Consider the following 26326-nt stretch of genomic DNA (forward strand, 5'->3'; position numbering starts at 1 on the left):
CAATGAGATCCCACACGTGTTCGATTGGTGAGAGATCCGGAGAATACGCTGGCCACGGAAGAATCTGTACACCTCGTAGAGCCTGTTTGGAGATGCGAGCAGTGTGTGGGCGGGCATTATCCTGCTGAAACAGAGCATTGGGCAGCCCCTGAAGGTACGGGAGTGCCACCGGCCGCTGCACATGCTGCACGTAGCGGTGGGCATTTAACATGCCTTGAATACGCACTAGAGGTGACGTGGAATCATACGCAATGGCGCCCCAAACCATGATGCCGCGTTGTCTAGCGGTAGGGCGCTCCACAGTTACTGCCGGATTTGACCTTTCTCCACGCCGACGCCACACTCGTCTGCGGTGACTATCACTGACAGAACAGAAGCGCGACTCATCGGAGAACACGACGTTCCGCCATTCCCTCATCCAAGTCGCTCTAGCCCGGCACCATGCCAGGCGTGCACGTCTATGCTGTGGAGTCAATGGTAGTCTTCTGAGCGGACGCCGGGAGTGCAGGCCTCCTTCAACCAATCGACGGGAAATTGTTCTGGTCGATATTGGAACAGCCAGGGTGTCTTGCACATGCTAAAGAATGGCGGTTGACGTGGCGTGCGGGGCTGCCACCGCTTGGCGGCGGATGCGCCGATCCTCGCGTGCTGACGTCACTCGGGCTGCGCCTGGACCCCTGGCACGTGCCACATGTCCCTGCGCCAACCATCTTCGCCACAGGCGCTGCACCGTGGACACATCCCTATGGGTATCGGCTGCGATTTGACGAAGCGACCAACCTGCCCTTCTCAGCCCGATTACCATACCCCTCGTAAAGTCGTCTGTCTGCTGGAAATGCCTCCGTTGACGGCGGCCTGGCATTCTTAGCTATACACGTGTCCTGTGGCACACGACAACACGTTCTACAATGACTGTCGGCTGAGAAATCACGGTACGAAGTGGGCCATTCGCCAACGCCGTGTCCCATTTATCGTTCGCTACGTGCGCAGCACAGCGGCGCATTTCACATCATGAGCATACCTCAGTGACGTCAGTCTACCCTGCAATTGGCATGAAGTTCTGACCACTCCTTCTTGGTGTTGCATTTGCTCTGTCAGTCAGTGTATTTAATATTAAAAGTACAATTAATTCCATGTAATCTGGGGACGAGAAAGCTATTCTCTTATTAAACTTTTCAATTGATGCACCAAGAATTAAAACGTATCAGCCTCCATATCTCAATATAATGAGTTCAAACGAGCACAGGTAGTCGGATTTGTATAAGCGAAATGAAATCCTTTTGGCGAGCCAAGTCGTTTGATGTTGGTATATAAAGATCTCTTGTGAAACAAACTGGGTTTACTCGAAGAAATTAAATAAGCTGCATTACTGATCAGCCAGTGGAGTCTCGTTTTCTCAGTTGTCTCGTATAGTAAAATAGAAAACAAATAATTGACATACAAGCATCCTAAATGGTGTATGAATTCTAATGAATAGTATTCCTTTCTTTTTCACAATTACTCTGTGAGACGAAGCGCACTATAATATTTTGTTTGTTTAGATGTATATTTTTTGCATATTAAGCAATCTTTATATGGACTGTATATTTTTTGTTCCAGGGAACCGTGGACTGGAAGCGCCGTACGCTGTAATGGTGTACATTCATGGAGAATCCTTCGAGTGGAACTCCGGAAACCCATACGACGGCAGCGTGTTGGCCAGCTTCGGGCATGTCATCGTTGTTACCCTCAACTTCAGACTCGGAGTTCTGGGTGAGTAAAGATGCAGTATTTACTGTAAAATATTAGGTTATAATAATTTAGTTTCCTAATTTTGTGGCAAGGACCAATAATTAATTAACTGATCAAAACTCTAACCCTAATATACTCTTGTAAAATAGGGTTCAAACTCTTGCGATATGCAATAAATAAATAAATAAATAAATAAATAAATAAATAAATAAATAAATAAATAAATAAATAAATAAATAAATAAATAAATAAATAAATTAGTAGGTAAAATATTAAGTAGTTTTTCCGCAGCCATGGTCTAGGAGTTAGCTTAAATACTTCTTGTTCGGTTGTCCCAAATACTTTTTTCTGACCTTTCCTCGAATTCAGTAGTAATTATGAAAACTGGATTGGGATGTACTCAGCCTTGGTTGAGAAAGGGAATTAGTTTAGGACACTTTAGACGTTTCATTCCCAGGTATTGCTAGGATAATATCTCATATAGAAAATATTTAATAAAAGCATGCAAAAATTAAAGAATATCATTTTGGAATAGGTAATCTTGAGTTTGAGAATAAAGCTTAAGGAGATAAGAGTTTGAACATGTAGAGTATTTCATCTGTACGGTTTTCCAGGTTATTTACAGCTTGCGTTTAGGTTGTTGGCCGTCATTTTGAGCAAGTACAGAGAGAAATAATGGTAAATGAACTCAGACTTGTCAAAGATTTTGTACTGTCGAGTAATAAATGTAATAAAACATCTATACGTAAATAAACACATGTACAGATTAGCTCTAAGTAATCAAGAAAACAGTAATAGTGAGAAAAATTTAAGCCCATAATCCCTAGAATTTATCTCAGACCCTACATTGTTCGTTTTCCGACCACTTCGAGTATTTTAATTCTAGACTGAGGAGTAGAACGGGGTTCACTTGATACAAGCTCTTAGTGAGCGCACAGTGAGAAGAGGACGCTACTGACCTAAGAAGAGTGGTTGCCATGGTAACATGGTTGCTGGGAAACTTATGAATTCCAGATAGACCAGCGGTCGAAAAACATATCACTGTTATAGTTACCCAGCTACTGGTAAAGGTATTGAAAATGAACGTTAGAGAGTAGAGTATCTGCCTCTTACCTACAAGCCTCGTGTTCAATTCCCGGCCATTCCAGGGTTTTAATTCTTGGATGACACCGGAATTCAGTGAAACTGATCAAGAAATCCAAGCTGAGAACCGCGTATCACTGCAGTATCCGCTGAAAATCTTATTCCACAGCAATCGTCTTCGCAGGCCAAGACGTTTATGGACTGAAACATAACGGGTACGTCTTTCGTTTTGTCGGGTTGCATGGGTCAGAGGGTAAGGCGCTGGCTTTCTGAACCCTAATTTGCAAGGTCATGGCTCAGCCCGGTGGTATTTGAAGGTGCTCAAATACGACAGTCCGCGTCTTTAAATTTACCGGCACGTAAAAAGTTCGCGAGTGGCAAAATTCAGGTATCTCGGTGTCTCCGAAAACCGTAAAAATACTTAGTGGACCGTAAAATGAATAACATTCCGTTTAATATTCCGGAGATATGATTCAAATCTGTACTTCTGTCAGCATTAAGAATGCCACATGGAGAATCGAGGCAGTATCAACCATTCACTCAAACCTCTATTCTTTGTATTATTACAGCTGTAAGCTTGTGACCAGAGGCAAACTTTACGTAGTTCTTGCGATGACCCTCAGTGGACAGCGGGAGATAACAGAAGGCAGTAGACTGTGAGAATCGCATTGCTGTTGGGTCTGAATGGTTCACGGAACATGTATGGGAGTTAAATGACCGGGCTACTAACTCCCAGTAGAGAAATGCAATGCTGCCTATTATGCCTCCAGCCGGGTGTAATTGGATAACAACAGGCTGACAGAATACCGCTGGAGGAAAGCTGTTTTCTGCGCGTTGTTTCAGGTATATGTCTCCCTTGGTTAATAAACTTATGATTGTTGTTGTTTCTTCACGAGGCCGAACATCTAGTACATAGATTACAGGTTATAAATACTACTTATAGATGAAATATTTCCAACAACGGCCATCTGCGTAATCTACCCCGAATGGTCCCTGCCTTATATACACAAAGTCATAGAAATGCAATTCAGTGTCTGATTGAGCAGCTGAGGTGGCAGAGCGCGGGCCTTCTGACCTCAAGTTTGAGGGTTCGACTCTGGGTCATTATGATGGCATATGAAAATATTCAAATAAAACAGCCTCGTGTTGGCAGATTTAGTAGCATAGAGAAGAACTCTAGAAAACCAAACTCTGGAAAAGTAATAGAGCTTGTTACTCGGACGTTAAACAAATTATTATAATGGTTATTATTATTAATGCCACTGTGTTCAGTTGGAATTTCAGTGTTTCGGAAATAATAATGATAATAATGATAATAATAATAATAATAATAATAATAATAATAATAAATGCGCGTGGTTATTGCTAGCCTAGTATTTCCTTTGTAAAGCACACCCTCCGATGAGGGTGGGTGGATCCTGAAATGTATAGGAAACGAATTATTAATGCAGTAGAATATAGTGTTGTCTGAGGTATTTAAGGTGCGGTAAAGTTCGGGACACACTGAGCAAGTCACCGTGCTGTTAGAGCTTGCATTCGGGAGATAGTGGGGCTCGAATCCCACTGTCGGCAGCCTTCAGTATGGTTTTCTGTGCTTTCCCATTTTCACACCAGGCAAATGCTGGGGCTGTACCTTAATTAAGATCACGACCGCTTTCTTCCCACTCCTAGCTCCTTCCTCTCCCATCGTCACCTTGAGATCTGTCTGTGTCGGTGTGACGTAAAGCAAAGTATTAAAAAAAATCGGGTTAGCATTAACACCCATTATCCGAAACAACAGAATTAACAATTTAAAATTAAAGTCCCTTGATACGTCTGGGCATCAAACCCGTCACTCCGAGGATCGGACGCCAAGACGGTGACCACTCAAGCATAAAGCCGTAGTCCAAGTCAGAGCTCGGCCGCTCAGATTGCTAATAGTGAGATATATTTTTTCGCCTTCAGTATTGCAGCCGGTGAGGGCGGTTAGGAAAATGTGGTTCAGAGAATTGATTCAGATTTCTCGTCTCTCACTTGCGTACAGGCGGCCAACTCAATCAGCAGGGATTAGTGGAGCTCCTGGATAGGAAAGGCTAAAAATGTACTCACTGTGTTGAATGTGTAGCATATAACGAAGTTTGTGCGGTGATATTTTACCACACGCACTTTACGATATTACTGGATTTGTCGCGTAGTGAGCGGGACTTTTTTATTATTACCTCTTCTCATAAAGTCTGTTATTTCCTCTCCTTCCTGCCGTTCCTCTCGGCTGTATATTTCTAGAACAAATTGTTCCGGATTTTTTAAAGTGGATAAAATCGAATTTGTCCTCTGCTGATATATGCTGTTGGGATAACAGCGTACAGTTAATTTTATATACGGTAGAAGGGAGCACGAAGAGATGATGGACGAGTACTAACACTACTACTACTACTAGAGCTGCTGTTGATGCTCCTCCTCCTCCTCCTACTACTACTACTACTACTGATGTTGTTCGGCTCTATGGCTAAATGGGTAGCGTGCTGGCGTTTGGTCCGGAGGTTAATTCCGATGGTTTGGGGCTGGTTGAGTATGCTGTCTTCAGTATTAGTAGGACCCCATCGTCATGGACGTCAGCTCTAAATACATGCAGCAAGCCTCTTCTCAGGACACACTACTACTACTAATACTACCACTAAATACCGAACAAGAAATTGTAATCTTGAATTCAGAAGATGATGGAATAGAACTCCACCGTCGGCAGCTGTATTGATGGTTACCGGTGGATCCATGACGCCCAGAGAAGTGGTGGATCTAGAACGCAAGAATAAGAAAAGGCTAGGATCGGATATATAGGTACCACCCTGGTGTAAGGGAAAGTTAGGAGAGGCAGACCAAGATGAGGATTCCCGAATGACATTAAAGGACGACCCCCAACACTACCGAGCCCTTGGAGGAGATGACCATGCTACTCACCAACCGCCACGTTGAGAAGACGGACGGTAATTTCGGTGGCCTTAATTAAGCTATAGAACCGAATGTTATTATGTGAAAGTAGGGAACCACCAAAATCTAACTTCAGGGCGGCCGACAGTGCAGTTTGAACCCACGGTGTGCCGAATGCACACCCTATACGTTGTGTAGTGTAGGGAATTTTGTACTGTATATCCAGTGACCATGAAATTGCCGACCTATTTTGCGCCGGTATTTCAATATAGATGTAGGTGAAATAGAGTTGAACATCGCTTTATATTGCCTAATATTGATAAAAAATTTCTGACGTGAGTTAGGGTATTAAAAAAGCCCTCCTTAATAAGTGTGAATCTGCTAGTTGTGGTGCTACTCTGCCAAAGATATTTTTAATGTGTACACTTTGTAATTTTAAATTAGTAATGCTCTGTCACACAGAGCCTCCGTGGCTCAGGTGGCAGCGTGCCGGCCTCTCACCATTGGGTACAGTGGTTCAAATCTAGGTTACTCTATGTGATATTTGTGATTCACAACGCGGAGGCGGGACAGGATTTTCTCCGGGTACTCCGATTTTCACTGTCACCTTTCATTCCAGCAAAACTCCCCAACATCATTTCATTTCATCTGTCAGTCATTAATCATTTGTCCCAGAGAAGTAGGACAGGCATCGGAACCTGGCACAATTCCTATCCTCGCCGTTAGATGGGGGTTTCATTCATTCTACTCCAGGCCCGCTAAAATGACTGGAAACAAATTGTGGATTTTCAATGATCTGCCATAAGTTTCTTAATATCTTCTTGTTAAATTTAAGTTGACTTTATATACTTCAAGCTTTTAGACTGCCTTATCAGAATCACACAAGTTTTGTCAAATAAAGTCACGAAAATCTGTCTGAAATGAACTGGTTACGGATAAGCGCATGAACGTTGGTCAGAGCGTTATTGTTTTGGAGGTGAATACCATTTTCGTCGAGTAAAACTCACAAAAACGTATGACGAACTTCTTCCATACACGAAATTTTGAACAAGGGAAATCGCATCAGGTGGAATTGTGGTTAGCTGCATGTGCCTCTCCGGAATTACGAAGGGATTTTGTTGACGGGGTTAAAATGAACGATTCAGTATGAACAGCTGAAATTTACGTTACTGCTATCCTGTAGATCATTATACCTGCCTATTTACAAATGCTGATCCTCCATGACCCAGACAACAGTGCGCCGGCCTCTCACCGCTGGGTTCCGATCACTCCATGTGAGATTTGTGCTGGACAAAGCCGAGGCGGGACAGGTTTATCTCCGCGTACTTCGGTTTTCCTTGTCATTATTCATTCCAGTAACACTCTCCAATACCATTTCATTTCATTCCACTTCATTTCATTTCATCTGTCAGACATTAATGATTACCCCAGAGAAGTGTGACAGCCTTCGGCAGCCGGCGCAGTTCCTATCCTCACCGCTTTTTGGGGGCTGACTGGAAACAGCCTAGAGATTTTCACTTTCATTTACATTAATTTACAAAGGTTGAGATACCCGTTAGGCACTTCACGAAATTTCCTTGTAAATCTACTGTACGGGAACACTTACAATTGGCGTAAGATTTCCTAACAATGATGTAAAATCGCTGAAAGGAAATGCCATTTGAAATAAGTGAAGGGAAAATTCAACATTTCATGGCTCTCTGATGCGCAAGATGACTAAATAAAAAGCAACATAACGTAAATATCCACGGAAATCAATTAAAATTAGCGGCAAGAACTGGAAGAAGAAGTACGTTAGCAAATCAGTTACATGGCGAGGAATGTGTTGATTTATTCAACAGTGAAGTCTGTAATGACACAATCTATGATTTAAACATTCCTTCCAACCCAATAATACTTGGCTGCCCCCTCAAGTACGGACTTTTATGATTATTGTGTCATTATGTACTACGATAACTAGCTCGGAAAGAAAGAGAATATAAGCTTTTGAAATGTGGTGTTACAGAAGAATGCTGAAGCTGAGATCAATAGATCGAATCACAAATGAAGAGATACTGAATTGAATTCGTGAGAGGATATCGATTTGGCTAAATTTGACGAGAAGAAGAGATAAAATGATAGGACAGATCTTAAGACACACAGGACTTGTTCAGTTGGTTTTTGAGGGAAGTGTAGGCAGTAAGAACGGTAGGGGCAGACCAAGGTACGAATACGGCAAACACATTAGAGTAGATGTAGGATGCAGTAATGTAGAAATGAAAAGGTTAGCACAGGATAGGGTGGCATGGAGGGCTGCATCTCAGTCTATGGACTGATGACTCAAACAACAACTACAACATATACTAGCAAGATACGCGTGCTTTGCTACGGCTGAAAACTGAGTTATTTTTCAAAAGTTATTAAATTTTGGACAGTCCATTGTCGGTTGAGCCTATGAAATACCTTCAGTTCGCACATCAAGCGATTTTAGGGAATGATTATATATTTTCTAATCTAAAACTCATTTGAACCCCTTAAAGAAGAAATGGAATGTGTTTAAACCCTGTCGTATTTAACACAAAGGACCTAAAAGCGACCAACCTGTGAAATTTTGACTTTGAACATCGAATGGAAGAATGAATGCTTTAGAGTTGGGACGTTTTTACAAATTTGTTTGGCATCTAGGACAGAGAAGACCACCCTTCATGTAAAATTTTATGTTCTTGCCTGAAACAGTTTTGGAAGAATGAATATTGTGGTTTTCTTTGTGAGTCAACCACCATCTAAACCCCTTAGGGGAGAAATATTTTGAAGTAAAAGATATTTTAAAACTATTATATGAAAGAAGAACTTTTAGAGGAATGAATAATTTCGTTTCCGGAGCTAACTCCATTTAAGCCCTTATGGGTATAAAGTTTAGGACAGACTTTTCTTCTCACGTTGAACGTTTTAGGGGGAAGGAATTAAATACACTTGTTTTTGGACCTTAACCTCCATTTAACTCTATGAGGAGTTAAATTTGTTTCAAATCTTCTCTTATTTAACACCTAGGATATCATTTGAAATTTAAACTTAGTAATTCAAGCGGTTTCATAGAAATTAATATTGTCATCATTCCTCACCCCCCCCCCCCGGGGGTGTATTGTTTTAAAACCAATTTTAATTTAAAATTTCTCACATATGGAACAAATGTCGTGTGACATTTCAAAGATATGAGTATTTATGTTTTACCCTCCCAGTCAAAATCCGCTAGGGGTGTGTTATATTAGGACCACTTTTTATTAATATCTAAGACATTTAGTTAGAACCGTTATGTGAAATTTCAACCTCGTAAGCCAAACATTTTTAGAGAAATGAAACTTGTTTTTTTCGTATATTAACCTCCATTCAACCCTTAAGGGCTGAATTTTATTCCTAAACATCTTAACATCTAGTGCATAGAAAAGAAATCATAGAGTGAAATTTCAACTTTGTCCGTTGAACGGTTTTCAGGGTTTTATCCCCATTTTATCCCCTTCGAGGCGAAATTTTTGAAACTCTTCCTTAGTGTGTTCCTACACTGTAGTACAAATGTATCCCCCAAAATGTAATTTCTTTATGTCAAGTATATTTTCCTGGGCGTTGACTGACGTCCAATCCGGACATTGTCTTTTATATACACAGATTGTATCGAAGAAACAGAGATCCAATAAATTGTATATTTTTATGCATTAGAGCTCTTTGTTTCATTACCATACTTTTAGGCTTACGCAAATAAAATTGTTATATATACCTTTCATTATGAACGTTGCCTTAAATAAATTTAGTGACCTCGAAATCACACAACAGAATCGTCGTAAGGAAGCAAGACCTTTTTACGCAAATTAATACTTTTTTGCACCAGGATGTTCGATTCAGTGCACTGTGCGTTGTTACGTAAATATTTTAATGCGAGCTTGCTACTCGAATGAAAGGGGGTGACAAGGTTTGACAGCGTAAGCGAGGAAAGCGATCTTTGTCTGTTCCACTAAAACCAAAACTACTTACCTCTTTTTGTCACTATGATTTCCTATAGTCGAACTTGATAGCTGCGTGATACCGTCACTGACTTGTCACTAAGGAGGCTAGGGTTCGAACCCCGGGCAACGCATGTCAGTTTTTGATGATGATAACAATAATAATGAGAAGTACCTTGTGGTTTGAACTCCACGTAATACTTGAGATTCTGTGGCATCAAAATTTGTCCAGTGCTACTCGATATGATCATAAGAAGCTTTAATGTATGTTGTGTGACATTGAAATACGCTCAAACATGTTTTTGTACCTATAGCAATCAAACATGCGTTAAGTAAATAATATTACTTTTTAATTTTTTTTTAATATTTTGCTTTACGTCGCACCGAAATACATAGGTTGTGGCAAGGAAGTCCTCGTGTCCTTTTAAGGCACAACCCAGTATATTCCTGGTGTGAAAACCATCTTCAGGTCTGCCGACAGTTGGATTCGATCCCGCTGTCTCCCGAATGCAACGTGATAGCTACGTGCCCCAAACCACGTGGCCACTCGCTCGGTATCACTGTTAAGATACAGAGTGATTGATTGATAGATAGATAGGTTCACGTGATAATTTCATTCAGGCATATCTTTGAAGTAAATATTGGTCATAGTTTTAGCATCTGGTTGACGGGCTTCGCGGCTGAATGGCCAATGTTCTGGCCTTCAGTTCATAGATCCCCGAGTTCGGCTTTCGGAGGGGTGAGCGATTTTAGCCGCATCTTTTTAACTCCTTTAACTCGGAGGCTTGCATTTTTCGTTCGCATCAGTACACATCATCATTTATATACAAACCATTACAAAACAGATCAGGAGAAAAACAAGCAATAGTGAATACATTCCTTCACACGGGGTTGGCGTTAGCAAGGACATCAAGTCTTAAAACTGGATTAATCCATATATATATACCGGGCGAGTTGGCATCCGGGAGATAGTGGTTTTGAATCCTACTATCGGCAGGTCTGAAGATGGGTTTCCATGGTTTCCCATTTTTCACACCAGGCAAATGCCGGGGCTGTGCCTTAGTCCACGGCCACTTCCTTCCAACTTCTATGCATTTTCTATCCCATCGTCGCCATAAGACCTCTCTGTGTTGGTGCGACATAAAGCCACTAGCAAAAAAATCCACATATATATTACCTATGACATGTAACTGGGTAATGGTGAGGAAAGAAGAGAGGGTTGTACACAGGAAGCAGTAGTTTGTTGGAGGGAAATTGGCGAAGAACTAATAATGAAGATCTCCTTAAGACAATAAAATGCCGAATTAATTTAGTATTAATGTAAGTACTGTTCACATTGACATAAGCAATTGCGATAAAGAAAAAAAAGTCAAATATTTCCCGACTAATAAAAGGTCTTATTTCTCTGGAACTGCGTAGATCACGACTTCGCGCCTGATGTATACCCAATCGGTGGTGCGGACGTGTGGCGCGTGTTGCATGGCTATTAGGGAAGGGAACTAATCAGTGTCTCTTGTCGCGCGGCTTGCAACCATACAGGCGGCTAGGTCGTAAACCATGAGCCGGCTGTGCGTTCCCCGGGGGCAGCATGGGTCGAGACGAAGATTCGATTGAGCTCACTTGCTCTTCTTATTGTGGAGCAGACGGGGAGTGCTTGGTCCTCGAACATCTAGTTTTCAGCCTCTTGAATCAGTCAACGAAAAAGCTCGTTCAATAAACTATTCCTTCATTTTCCAGTTTCCAGATCTACTCAATTTTAATTAGAAAGTAACTTACCGAAATATGGTCTGTCACTTTTACTTCACTGTTTTAGAGTGAATTTATCCGCGATGAGTCCCTCAGACGGTTGAGACCTTATGACCCTATCTAGGCAGGTTCGAACCTGGCTCTGTCCGGTGGTATTTGAAGGTGCTCAAATACGTTGGATTCGTGTCAGTAGATTTACTGGCACGGATAAGATCTCCTATGAAACAATTCGGTACGTCGGCGTCTTTGCAAACCGTAAAAGTACTTAGTGGGACGTAAAGCAAATAACATTATTATTATTATTATAATTATTATTATTATTATTATTATTATTATTATTATTATTATTATTATTATTATTATTATTGGAATGGGTCTAACTACAAGTCCGAAAGATGAATTAAAATTTCAATAAAGGTTATATTTTTAATAGACAACAAGATTTAACAAATTTTCACTAGGTGAGGTAAGGGTTTTTCTGCCCGAAGGAAGGTCCGAACATCCGCAGAGGTGTTCCTGAGCCGGAGTTTACGTGCGGTAGGTTGGCAGTTCCTTTCCGCTCCTCCATTCCCTTACCCCCACCAACAGCGCGTGGCAATCCACCCAACTGCTGACCACGCCCAATGTTGCTTAACTTCGGAGATCTCACGGGATCCGGTGTTTCAACACGGCTACGGCCGTTTTCACTATGTGAAATAACAATAAAAACCCAGGTACAATGATAACTTTACAAACGAAAGCACAAGTTTCGGGGATTTTACAAGTTCTGGCTTCGAGCCTCAGTTACACAATCCTTGAACTACTAGCCCAACATTACCAAGGTACACTCATTTATTCAAAGGGCAGAAAACCCCTTCATTCAAGGAGCACTTGCTCCCAACTTTTAACCTCAAGCCTCCCAGAGGCACTTTTCAAACACAAGAAAGAGCTGAGCCGCTCTCAATTTTTCAAGCCTGTTAAAGGCAATACCAGACTATTACACAAATTGCCATCAAGGCACCACTTACATCAAATAAAACGGAGGTTTCTCGTACCCAAACCTACTGGGCCTTAAAAGAAAAATAATAGGTTAAATAATGGCCCAAGATATCAAGATGAATGGAGGCGTTGCTTGCACTCCTACATGAAACCTTATAAAACCTAAGGGGCACTAGGCCGATTTAACAGGGGCTATTACCAAACTAGGGAGGTGACTCGTATAAAATTTTTAACACATTAAGAAGAGAAGAAAATCGGTTATGAAAACGTAGTCACCTCAAATCAAAATGAAGGGGAGCTCGAGAGGGTAAAGCACTCTCTATCCGCGATTTACAGTTAACGTAATAAGAAAATTTTCCATAAGCCGGCACTGAGTTACATTTTTAGACAGGTAGGTTATATTGAAAATGTTTCGGACCTTCCCCGACGGTTAAACTGCGAGATAGCAAGAAATAAAGATGTTAAAAGGCCATTACCTTTGATGGTGAGCTGCTGCCCGAAGGAAGAAGCGCTACCCGCCCCCTGCTATACTTCCATACACTAAGCTAGATGTTGTTGAAGTGGCCGAGAGCCAGGAAAATCAGCAGTTTTTATACTCTCGGGGAAGATTCGAAATCTTTCATGAATAATTAAGACACACCCCCAGTCGTTTATTGGGTAGCTTACAGTTACACATCAAAATTGGAGAAGAAAGACCCGATTGGTCAAAAATTAATTACAGAAACTTACGATTGGCTAAATTCAAAACTGGCGGAAAGAAAGATTAATGTTGCCAACCCACAAATGAAAGAACAACATTTAGTAAAGAACAAACTTATGAATACAAAATATCTTCAAGAAAAGTTCCTTTACTTCGCACCAGGGTGCATGATCATAGTTTTTGGTAGAGACATCTATGAGAGAATGTCCACACTTCTTGATAATTAGTAAACAAAAACAATTCGAAATTAACACAGTGACATCTTCTGATAAACAGTTGAATTAATTCAGTTTTAAAGTTCAGAGTTTCAGCTGTAGAGGAGTACTTTGAGGCGGAAAATTCAAATGTGCGGCGTATAGGTGTACCAACCGGTATTATTATTATTATTATTATTATTATTATTATTATTATTATTATTATTATTATTATTATTATTATTATTATTATTATTATTATTATTATTAGAGTGAATTGGCTTTCTTCTTCGTTGAGTCGGAAGAGTGAAAATAGGAAATTTTAATGCACATGCTCGTCATCAGCCCTAAGTTGAATTACATAGCTTAGAAACAATATACCTAAGGCATATAAATTACGTAAAGAAAATGAATATTTACAGGTTTAAAATTTGAAGTGAAACAGGGCACAAGACGAGTTTACCTTGTCTATCATGCTCAAAAAGTGTAGATCAACTCATCTCATTTTCTGCTATCATCGATTCCGGCTCCCGGCCGGGACTCGTGGTTGACTTAAGCCATCATGTTGCCGTGGACTTCAGGTCTGGAACACTGGCACTCAATTCCCTGGATGGTCTTCTGCGATGTCATCTGCTTCTTGCTTGAACGAAGAGTCGTTCTGGAACTGGCGGCTGCAAAGATGAGGACTCTTCCTTATATTTGCTTTGCACGTAATTACGCACGGTTGCTGTGACCTCAGCGAGATCAGTTGACAAATCTCCTACGATTTAAATTAGTTCGTTAAAAGTAGAGCCCATAACCAGCCACAGTCAAGTTCATAAGGCATAAATCAGCGTGAACCGCACTAAAAATCCGCGAACTTGATTTCTTTTAAATAAAACTCGAACTCACCGTCAAAGCTCGGATGAGCTGTTAACACTCGTATTCCATTTTTATTCACATTCAAGACTCAGATGAACAAGTGACATTCTCTTAGTATTAAGTTCAAATACTTTGTTCAAGCAGATAGACAAAGCACGTGGTCTTAAAGTTTATGACAAGCCGTACGCGAGGCACACTCAGAGAATAATACAAATGCGAATGAACGAATGAGAATGAGGGCGAGATGGCGGACTCACATGCTTTTATAGGGGAAGGCTGTGCCCGTTAAAGTCGGGAAACCACCGAGCTCTCTACTGGCCCCCGTTTTGATATGACGGTTTGTCTTCAACTGAATTTTGAATTTGAACGGCAAAATATCAGACCTGCTTGGATCTGACTGAAGTGATATAATACCGGGGTCAGGTATAAAAATAATCGAAAATAGTGTCGAATCCATAGTTTTCGGGGTTGATGAGGTGAATAGTGACACTCCAGAATTGTTTAAGTCCAATTTCAGCCCTCTTTGTGGTAGGGGGCGAGGGGGGGCGAGGGGGCTGAGATATAACAATCATCGAAAGTAGTGTTGAATCTATTCTTTTCGGGGTCGCTGAGATGAATAGTAACACTCCGATTTTTCAAAGTCAAAGTTCAGCCCCATTGGCGATGGGGGGCGAGGGGGCATTTTGTGGTAGGGGGAGGGGGCAGTGAGATATAAAAATAATCGAAAATAGTGTCGAATCCATAGTTTTGGAGGACGCTGAAATGAATAGTAACACTCGGCATTTTTAAAATCAAATCATTGCGAGGGGAGGGGGGAGTGTGATATAAAAATCTATCTATCTTCTATCTATATCTTACTATATATAAAAAGGATGTATGTGTGTGTCTGTAAATGGCACATCTCCTCCTAAACCACTGGAGTAATTTCAATCAAATTTTGACATTTATTATTTGCTATCTAGAGACGAACACTGTGGGGTAAGCCATCCCTAGCGCCCTTAAGGTAGGGGGTCATGGGGTTGGGTATAAAAATCAAAAGTTGTGTAGAATCCATACTTTTCGGGGTCGATGAGACGAATAGTGACACTCCAGAATTTTTTAAATTCCAAGTTCAGCCCCCTTTGGGATGGAGGGCAAGGGGGGAGTGATATATAAAAATTAATCGAAAATAGTGTCAAATACATAGTTTTCGGGGTCGCTGAAGTGAATTGTACACTCCTGATTTTTAGTATCAGGAAAAAGACCACGTGGGTGTAAGACACCCCAGGAAACTTTCGGGGTCGGGCGAGGGGGCTGAGATATAAAAATCATCGAAAGTAGTGTTGAATCCATTCTTTTCGGGGTCGCTGAGATGAATAGTGACATTCCGAAATTTTTTGAAGTCCAAGTTCAGCCCCCTTCGAGGTGGGGGCGATGGGAGAGTGATACACAACAATAATCGAAAATAGTGTTGAATCGATAGTTTTGGGGGTCAGTGAGATGAATAGTGACTCTCCGGATGTTTTATAAGTCCACGTTCATCCCCCTTTGGGGTGGAGGGCGAGGGGGATTGATATATAAAAATAATCGAAAATAGCGTCGAATCCATAGTTTTCCGGGTCGCTAAGATGAATAGTAACATTCCAGATTTTTATAAGTCCGAGTTCAGCTCCCTTTGGTACAGAGGCTGAGAAAGGGTGAAAACATAAATTGCCCAAAATGACCGAGATAATGGACTTGTGTATGTTCCAGTATGACTTACTACGTTTAAAATATACTGTGGGAGTAAGACGCCACTAGAACCACTAGGTAAGGGGGTGAAATATAATCTATATTAATAAATGGAAGTCATTATTTAGCGATCAATATATACTGTACTGTATATAAATAAATTATGGCATAAAAATGATAACACACGCGAATTAATGAGAAACTTCCAGGCAACATAGAAACTTAATACTTACCAGACAAGCTCATGACTTCTGGATCGCTAGGAAAGTCGGAAATTCTTAGCATTTTCTGAGGGGGACACGCTGGGAGTTTCAAATGAGCATACGGACGCAGTCGGATATATTTATCCAAAGCGATAACCTATAGGTTTCTTGGGCTTGAAGTTTCCTTAAAGTCCTAATTTCTAACCCATTATCCCATATCAAGATGGCGGCACAATCTGCCAGATGAGCTAGAAAATTGAAATTTGGCAAAATTATACCTTTTAGCCTGTAACCGACGGGAAATTTACGAGATGTTTAAATGATTTATTTTTAACCCCGATAAATGCGGAAATATGAAGGCAATTTTAATGACGGTGCAGACCTTCCTTTCGAGGTATTTCATGGCTAAAAAGGTAAGTCATATCACAAAGCGGATGGCACAAACTCAGCTCAATCTGAAGTGATCTACAACTTTGTTCCTATGACATTTTGTCGTATCTCTGTCCCTTATACATTAAATTTGGCTCTATTTCTGGATTTATCTCAATTTTGCACTTTGTACACGTATAATTGATGGTTTGAATCACTTATAGGACAGGTAGGATCATCAAATTCTACATGAATATTGGCCCACCCAGTAGCCATATGTGAGCCAAGTTCTGTGTTTGAAACTGTCACATAAGTATCTGAAAAGTAATTCGATGTGTGAAAACCTTACAAAAATTTCACCCTATTCAACCTTTCTAAAACAATCTTACATTTAAATAGGTGAGATACGAGGAAATATCAGAGGACCAGCCATTTAGATCGCTAAATGAGGCCAGAGGCGTCTTATCATACAACCTGTTTTTCGATATGATTCACCGTTTAGCAGCAGTTATTCTGTAAATGAAGGTGAACATGCATATACTTCCGTATGTCGATCTATATTTATTCATTGAGGTCGATTTGCAGCGATCTAGAAGGGATTTGTCTGCCAATGTAATTAATAATTTACAAATCAATAGTGACTGTCAGCAGGAGGGCGTAGCTATTGTAATCAGCACTTCCCACAACGACTTTAACTGGCAGTAGGAATGGGGTCCTCCTCCAACTCCTGTGTTCCATTGTAATGAATAATTCCCTTCTCGATTTGACTAGCAGAAGGCAAGGGAGCGTGCAACTTTTTCAAAACTCCTTTACCGATTGTGTTTGCAGAAGGCAAAGGTGCCCCCTTGCAAGGGTACCCCCATTATAAACAAATTTACCCATCAAAATGTGACTGACGTAACGCAAAGTGAATTTCAGTATACAAGTGGACCTGTCGTTATTATCACAACTCCGCAACTCGCACTTTACATTGGAAACAACGTCTGCGGACCTCCCTATGCTGTTTCTCGCATAACACCAAGAGACATGCAATTTAAGAGCTTTATTCACTTCATGTACAGTAATTTACTTCGATATCCGTATACAACGTATAATACCGTAGCAAAGCACAGGTACATTTGCTAGTAATAATAATAATAATAATAATAATAATAATAATAATAATAATAATAATAGTGTATTACTGACGTAAATCTGCTCTTGCCAGGTGTTTTACTGCTCTTGTTCCCCAGAGTGTATTGACACGCCGCTATTCTTATTGCACAACAGCTGTGGCTCGGTGTGAGACATTGATGGATGGCAACTTTCTGTTATGAACATCTCACACTTAGGGCGAACCTGAGTGCAACTTAAAATTGCTAAACTTTCGAAGGAAAATTTTTTCCAGTTGATGGATAGCAAAATTCCTGCACATAGAGAAATGAATTCTAGGTTTAATTTTTAAAAAAATATCACTTCCTGCAGTGCCGAGCAAATAATAGGTACAGCAATTCTCTAAACAACTCAGTCGGAAGGTGAATAATAGAGAGCTAGCTTCGAATTCCTAATTTTAAGCTGACGGGTTCAAATCTGGCAAAAGTAGTCACATTTTTAAGTACAGAAAAATGTCCATTCGGAATTGCATGTCCCCGGTGATTCAAATAAGTATTTTAAATTCAATTTTTTTTTTCTCGACGAATAGAGTTCTGGTTTACATGCAGTCTGGAAAATAAATGAAACAGCAAAATTGCCACGCAGGTAGCCTAAATGGATTAATTTCCAAATGCTTGCACTCGTCAGTTGCAGCGTACAATTATTATTATTATTATTATTATTATTATTATTATTATTATTATTATTATTATTATTATTATTATTATTATTATTATTATTATTATTATTATTATTATTATTATTATTATTATTATTATTATTATTATTATTATTATTATTATTGTTGTAAAATGGCCCTGAATAGGCTGTATCTAATAAATAAATAAATAAATAAATAAATAAATATAAGTAAATAAAACACTTGTTTTTGTTCATCTTTATAATGTTAGTGTCATTTAAGAAGGAATGATAAAATGCAAGCCTCTTGTGAATATTCCTGTAATTTCTGGGATCAGGTTGGGTTTTTTTCTGGTTTATAAGACCAGATTTGCGAATCAAGTTGACCATGTAGTTTGGGTCACGCAGCTGTGACCTTGCACTCGGGGAATACTAGGTTCGTACATCACTGTTGGAATCCCTCCTATCACTGCTGAGAGCTTGGCATAAATTCCTTAAATAATATAAAAATGTCGTGTATATCTCTGTGTCCCATTCGTCGCTCATGTATTGTGAGCACTCATGTGTATCAGGCAGAAGTGGGGCTAGCAATAGTCATTCTCCTTGTCTTATTTACGTGGAGATCGAGGCTGCAATTCTAATTCATTTTCGTTCTGTTTATTTACATACAGAACAGAACGTTGACGCTTTGTGGTACTCGTTTTATTTGCTACATTGTCTTCAAGGGGATACTGAGTCTTTAGCTGTAATTATTATACTTTACTACATGCCGTACTTCATTTATCCATAACTGATAGTTGGCATTTTCTGATATTCATTCACTTGGCTACATTTTCTTGTAAGCCTTTCTCGAAGTACTCCCTCCTGTTGTAGCCAGGCTTTCAGGTAGTATAATAGAACAATAAAATATTAATATATACGGCAAACCACGGCTTTTCATGTCCACATTCAGAAGATTCCGGGTACATCCTACTTTAAGCGAATTTTGGACTGAGTGACTTACGTGGTCAACATGTACGAGCGCTGCCGTCGACATTACCTCGAGCACCCTACACGTACATGGAACAAAAGAGATTGGCTTCAAATACCACGAATTAGCTCCTCACATGCGCGGCTTTGCCGAGAGGATATAGCTGTCATTATGATAATCACACTTCTGTGTGCTGCTGCGCATCACCGAGTAAAGAGGGTTCTAGGAGAGATTCCTTAGGGCTGAGTACTTGAACCACAGTCTCATTTAAGTACACTTTATCTCTAAGAAACTCCAAGAAATAAAAGGACGGGGCTAGTTGGCCGTGCAGTTAGGAGCGCGCAGCTGAGCTTGCATCCGGGAGAATAGTGGGTTCGAACCCCACTGTCGGCAACCCTCAAGATAGTTTTCCGTGGTTTCGCATTGCCACGCCAGGCAAATGCTGGGGCTGTACCTTAATTAGCGCCACGGCCGCTTCTTTCCCATTCCTAGGTCTTTCCTATCCTATCGTCGCCATAAGACCTATCTGTGTCGGTGCGACGTAAAACAAATAGGAAGAAAAGGAACACTGAATAGTGTTTAATGCTTTCACTCAAACCATGTTTTCAAAGTAAGAATATTTTGATGTCAGAGATAGAAAATAGAGACAATACGCCTCATCTGCAAGTTCATTTTAGTCTTCACAAGTGGTCCACTGTTGTGGTTTGCGGGTTAGAATACTAACTTTTCACCCTACAAGGCCGGGTTCTTCTTCGTTGTCACAAATAAATAAATAACTAGCAACATTTTAAAATCTAATCTCCAAGAAAATCTTATGTACAATAAATAGTTGTATTACTATTTACCGACAAGGGTAAATATATTCGAAATATATTTAAATGGCAGTGTGAGTAAATTTCACTCACTAAATGATGGTTTACTACAGGGTTCAGTCATTGAACTACTCCTTTCCTTAATCTAAACTTTATATACAGAGTCTCTCATATAAACCCGGTATTTGTACTCTGCGCTACGGCAGCCGCGGTATGGTCGCCACGCGCATAGTTCTTCACCTTGCAAGCAGCCTGGACGTGTTCGACCCGGCAAGCATGAGTCTCCAGTGTGAACGTCAGCTGTTAACATGGTGACACTGTTATTATTCCAACGCCTTATTGTCGTACGTAAAACTTCTGGTTTCATCTTGCTATTGATGTGCAGAAACTCCTAATGGTATTGATGAAGTTCCTCATTATGATAGGAAGATTGGTGTTTTGTGTGCTTTTAGTGCAATACGAATAATTGGCCTTATTTTATTTGAGACTACAGTAAATGCAGAGAGGTACCGAGATTACATTTTGACGCCATTTCTCCATCAGTTAATGGTTTCAACAAGATTCAGCCTCTGCTCATACAACAGAAGATTCCCTTCTTACAATCTCCGAATTGTTTGCAGACAGATTGATCAGTGCTGGTCTATTTCCCCGTCGTTTTCCAGATCTAATAGTGTGTGAATTTGTCTTGTGAGGTAAACTGAAAGAAAAAATGTATCGAACAAATCCTCAGACATTGGGGGAACTGAAAGAAACTATTACGAAATTACAGTGGCAGAACTAATTCGCGTCAGTCATAATGTGGTTACCAGATACAAATGCCTGCATAACCCATAATGGACGGCACTTCCAGCATTTTTATACGGTAATATTTCAGGTAAAATTTCATACACGCTTTAAGTAGGGCGGCCGCGCGCGACATAAGTTCAGCTGAGGCAGCTGCCACAGCGCAGAGTGCTAACACCGTTCATTCGGGAGACCCTGTATTCTATGCATTCTAGCTATTATTTCCAGAAAATGTATATGCGCTGAGGATACAGCTCTACTTGGCACATGCACTGGTTTTAAAGCAGTCGAAGCTATACTTATGAAGGATCTCCATAATCCAACTAAATACTTAAAGTCCTGACGGCTTAAACCAAACTTCAACTATACCAAGGTTAGCTGCTTCCAGTTGGACAACAGGTGAACCAATTGCATTCAGAGGTCATCTCTTAAAGTATAAGTTTCACCCAAAGTAACTGGGTGCCTATTGGACGGGCCTCTGGCATATAAAGTTTAAGAGAGAGGAAATGCTTCTGAATAAACTCAGTGGCATAGACAGGGAAGTAAATTTGACTGCTGTAAACCACCCGCTCCTTAGTTTACGCAGCTCCAGAATACCACAGTCCTCTGTGGCCTAACAGGGTGTTCACTGCTAAAGGTGACACCCAGCTGAATGAAACATGAACACAGTATCCAATGCCATTAAATTCATTCCACACATTGCTGCCATGTTCAAGGCAAATTATAATCTTGGAACTGACAAGAAATAACAATTCGGATTGGAAAAATAATTTTGGTACAACGATTGAAAATCTTTCCCATATTGAAGAGTTTACCTATTCGGTTGGTTTACATGGTACACATTGTCTAACCGTATGCTTCAGTTGGTCATTTCCGATACCAACGAGGTATGCCTGACGATAGTTTCACTTCGTTTTGCTTAATTAGTGATTCCTTTGAATTTCATATCAACTACTCCAGAGTTTACCTCCACATGACTGGGTGAAGCCCTCTCCAGCCAACACTCACGGCATATCTTACTTGTCGTAAGAAGCGCCTAAAAGGGGCTCCTGGGGCTCTGAACAGGGAGCGTGGATTGGTGACCAGGCGGCCCTTAGATGAGTCCTGGCGTTGCTTCCACGTACTTGTTCAGGCTCCTCACATCCATCTATCCTTGGTCAACTCTTCTTCTTTTTCGACCCCCACCGTATTAGAGCATTTGAGGCGTATGGAGTCTTTTATTTTCACCCTTTCGTGGTTTTTCTTTGGCCTTTATATTTTTCGAAGCGTAGAACCCCTTCTCTCTGATTAGCGTTATATAGAGGATGGTTACCCAGTTTTAATTCCTCTTAGAACAATAATCACCACCACCACCACCACCACCATCTCTCCAGCTCTCGCCCCAGGACTGAAATGGCTAGATGGAATCAAAGTGAGGAACTCTAGTGAAGAGGCAGACACACACCACTCCAACACCACAGCGTGGGATAGAATATTTTTTTAAATTGACAAAATTTCCATAATTTCGCAGTAAGTATTCGAGTAGGTTCCCTTTTTGTTCACTTTTTTTAAATGTGTTTTACCATTTTTGAAGTTTTCATGCATTTTTCATCCTTCTGAATTCAATAGTCCAATCACTTCATCTTCATCAAAGTTTGCACAAATGCTACAGCACGTTCCTCCGACTGCGGTTGGAATATTTCTCCTCCAAAACGGCCAACATCAATTACGAAGGAAGCAGTGCGTCAGCTCCTTCGGCGTGCTGGGACATACTTTTACCGTAGAAAGATTATCAAACTTACACAACGGTGGAAAACGTGTGTCCAAAGGAATGGAGACAGTTAAAAAGTAAGCAAAAGTGTAGGCCTATACTCTGCAATGATTTATTCAGTGTATAGAAACTAATAAACATTTTTTAATGTTGCTCATGACTTCCAGTATGGCCCTTGTAGTTCACGAAGGGCTGATAACGTGTTCCAGCTTTTGGAGTAGAATACAAATTCTTTGCTCTGGGGACAGCGGTTCGATCACCGACGCACAAATGGGAAACACATTAACTTCTTCCACGTTGAACTGGCAAACTACGGAGACATCTGAAGGTCATAAGAAGAGGGTGGTCTTTTATTTATATCAGGAACTTAAAATATATTAGTTTTTGTTTTCTTTTTGAAAGCTTTTCCAAAGTGATCCTTAACAGAACTGTATCTGTGGTCATCTTCAGAAATGGATTTTAAATTATCTTGTGAATATTAATTAGTGAACAGCAATTGTTCAAAAGATGAGACCTTCTACTAGAAATGAGAATCATGTGCAGTAACACCCTCGTTCGCCTACTCGGTTAGTGTTTTGTTTTTTGTTTTTTGCTAGGAGCTTTACGCCGCACCGACACAGATAGGTCTTATCACGACGATGGGATAGGAAAGGCCTAGGAGTCGGAAAGAAGCAGCCGTGGCCTTAACTAAGGTATACCCCAGCATTTGTCTGGTGTGAAAACGGGAAACCACGGAAAACGATCTTCAGGGATGCCGACAGTGGGATTCGAACTCGGTTAGTGTTAAAGCCTTCGGCAGAGAGGGGTGCGAGTTCTATTTCCGGTCAGAACGGGGATGATCCTAATAGTGCCTGATTTACTTCTGGGATTAGGGGACTGTTTGTTTCTCCTAATACAATTATTTTCATTTCAACGCAACACATCACATTAACAACTGCCAGAGAAACAGGTATAGTGAATATATCCTTCCACGTAGGGTTGGCGTCGGGAAGGGAATCTGCCATAAAACAAGGCCTAGCAGGGCTGAGTAGCTCGGAAGGTTGAGGCATTGGCCTTCTGACCCCAACGTGGCAGGTTCTATCCTAGCTCAGTCCTGTGGTATTTGAAGATGTTCAAATGTGTGAGCCTCGTGTTGGTAGATTTCGCGGCACGTAGAAGAACGCCTGCGAGACTAAATTCCGAAAACCGTAAAATTAGTTAGTAGTGCGTAAAGCCAATAACATGAATTATTATTAATTATTCATCCCACAGGCTCAAAACGATTCAGTGTATTTTGCGGTATAGTTCAGGTAGGCTTGCACTCGGAAGGTGGTAGTTTCGAGCCATTCTCTTCATGGTCTTCCATTTTCACTCCGGAATATTTTAGCCGGGAGGAAGTTATTATTAGCACGTCTTTCATACAGAGAGAGCTGTTTTACTCGGGAGTTAGTTAAAGCTGTATTTCCCGTTGTTTTCATCCAAGTAGCAAGATCAACACATCTAAACCATGTTAAATCTATAATTATAAAAGGAAGTGTCTGTCTGTCTGTCTGTCTGTCTGTGCGCGATGCCCAGCAAAATCTACAGCAAGCAGAGATCTGAAATTTTGAACATAGGTAGATGGAAAGGGGTCCGAATGCACCTCGAAGCCAGAATTTTCATTTTCGCTTTCGTTGCTGAGTTATGAACGGAAAACCATCGGAAAACGTGCATTGGGATATGACAATCCAGCGTGCCGTCGCTAGGCAACGTACATAAGGTAGGTAGAGAACACAATATTCAAGGAGCCATTCTACGTCCAGGGCGTAGGAAAAAGTTTTTGGTCTTGTATCGTGTGACGGCATATGACGCTGTTGATGGTGATTCGTCCCTCGGATCGGGACGTAAAATCTTGAGCTATTCGAGAGGAGTGGGCTAAGTGCCGGCACCGGGTTTCATTCTCTTCATTCTTACTGTCATATATAATGTCACTCATTTCATCTCATTAACTCATCTGATTGGGTCATCCGGTCGTAAAAATTCGCTACGAAGATTCATCTCACTTCATACCCAAACCCCGTAGAGAAAGGAGACAAGGGTTGGACACTTATGCATTTAGAGAAAACATATATGACACAAGATAGACGATAATAATAAACAAGGAATAATAAATATATCAGTCAGGATGCCATTGTAAGTGCGTGGAATAGGAAGCCATTTTCCTTCAATCCATGATGTCTGTCTGTCTGTCTGTCTGTCTGTCTGTCTGTCTGTCTGTCTGTCTGTCTGTCTGTCTGTCTGTCTGTCTGTCTGTCTGTCTGTCTGCCTGTCTGTCTGTCTGTCTGTCTGTCTGTCTGTCTGTGTTCATGTGTGCGATGCTCAGCCAAATCCACGGCAAACAGAGATCTAAAATGTGTGTAACCGGGCGAGTTGGCCGTGCGTGTAGAGGCGCGCGGCTGTGAGCTTGCATCCGGGAGATAGTAGGTTCGAATCCCACTATCGGCAGCCCTGAAGATGGTTTTCCGTGGTTTCCCATTTTCACACCAGGCAAATGCTGGGGCTGTACCTTAATTAAGGCCACGGCCGCTTCCTTCCAACTCCTAGGCCTTTCCCATCCCATCGTCGCCATAAGACCTATCTGTGTCGGAGCGACGTAAAGCCCCTAGCAAAAAAAAAATGTGTGTCATAGGTGGGCATAAGTTTTCACTTAAGACGAATGGCTGTGTCTGAGAGTAATTCTTGCACCAAGACATGAAGCTGTCAACGTCATTAACAAAGCAACACTCACAAGAATTATCCGGTTTCCTATAAATTGAAAAGTCTATCGACACGACATGTCATACAGATGAGGCTGTCAACTACACGACAGAGATTTTGAACAATTTGGAGTCACCTGAAGTACCGTCGAACATCTTGGGGTAGACGAATGTGGCACCGATTATCCTTCTCAGGAATATGAATCCTTCCCTCTGCAATGAACACGGCTCTGAAACAGATGACGAATATTAATGAAGCCACCATCATGACTGAGCATGCTGCGGGCGAAGTAGTATTCCTCGGACTGTAAGTCCATTGAGTAGGAAGCCATTTTCGGCCCGCGACACGAGGAGCCCTCAGCCCGTAATATTCGGAAGTATTTGTGTGTTTGTATGCGAAGCCCAGGCAAACCTACGACAGACAGAGATCTGAAATGTTAACATAGGACAATCGCTTAAAGTTGTAAGACTCCATCTTCGAAAACGGTGCTTTTGCCATTGTCAACTGTACGCGGATTGTTCAGGAGTTCGAAAGGCAAACACAATACAGTATACATCTTACCTCCAAATAGAAGGACATTAATATACTTTATTCCGAAGCTCTATAAGGAAACAATATATTTTGTATTATATAACATGGTCTTTTCCGGGGTTTTAATATTATCTGTACCATCCATCAACCCGGTATCTTAAACATTGAAAGTAACAATATAATAAAAATAAAATAATGTATTTCATGCAATTTACGTCAAAAAGATGTGAGTTAATAAATATAAAGTTTTAATTTGCTTTTAAATAAATAGTTAAAAAACATCTAACGGTAGAATTACTTTTTTGCTATTTGCTTTACGTCGCACCGACACAGATAGATCTTATGGCGACGATGGGACAGGAAAGGTCTAGGAGAGGGAAGGAAGCGGCCGTGGCCATAATTAAGGTACAGCCCCAGAATTTGCCTGGTGTGAAAATGGGAAACCACGGAAAACTATTTTCAGAGCTGCCGACAGTGGGGTTCGAACCTTCTATCTCCCGAATACTGGATACTGGCCGCACTTAAGCGTCTCCAGCTATCGA

General features: G+C 40.9%; 1 protein-coding gene across 1 annotated transcript in view; it reads left to right on the plus strand.

The window, feature by feature from the left end:
* Positions 1 to 26326, plus strand: part of LOC136877835 (neuroligin-4, X-linked-like) — an 857291-nt gene that overhangs the window by 349685 nt on the left and 481280 nt on the right. The window contains exon 2 of the mRNA XM_067152034.2: positions 1600 to 1752. Coding sequence (XP_067008135.2) covers positions 1600 to 1752 — 153 coding nt within the window. The remainder of the gene's footprint in view (positions 1 to 1599; positions 1753 to 26326) is intronic.

This window comes from Anabrus simplex, chromosome 7, assembly GCF_040414725.1.
Source record: "Anabrus simplex isolate iqAnaSimp1 chromosome 7, ASM4041472v1, whole genome shotgun sequence".
Lineage (NCBI taxonomy): Eukaryota > Metazoa > Arthropoda > Insecta > Orthoptera > Tettigoniidae > Anabrus > Anabrus simplex.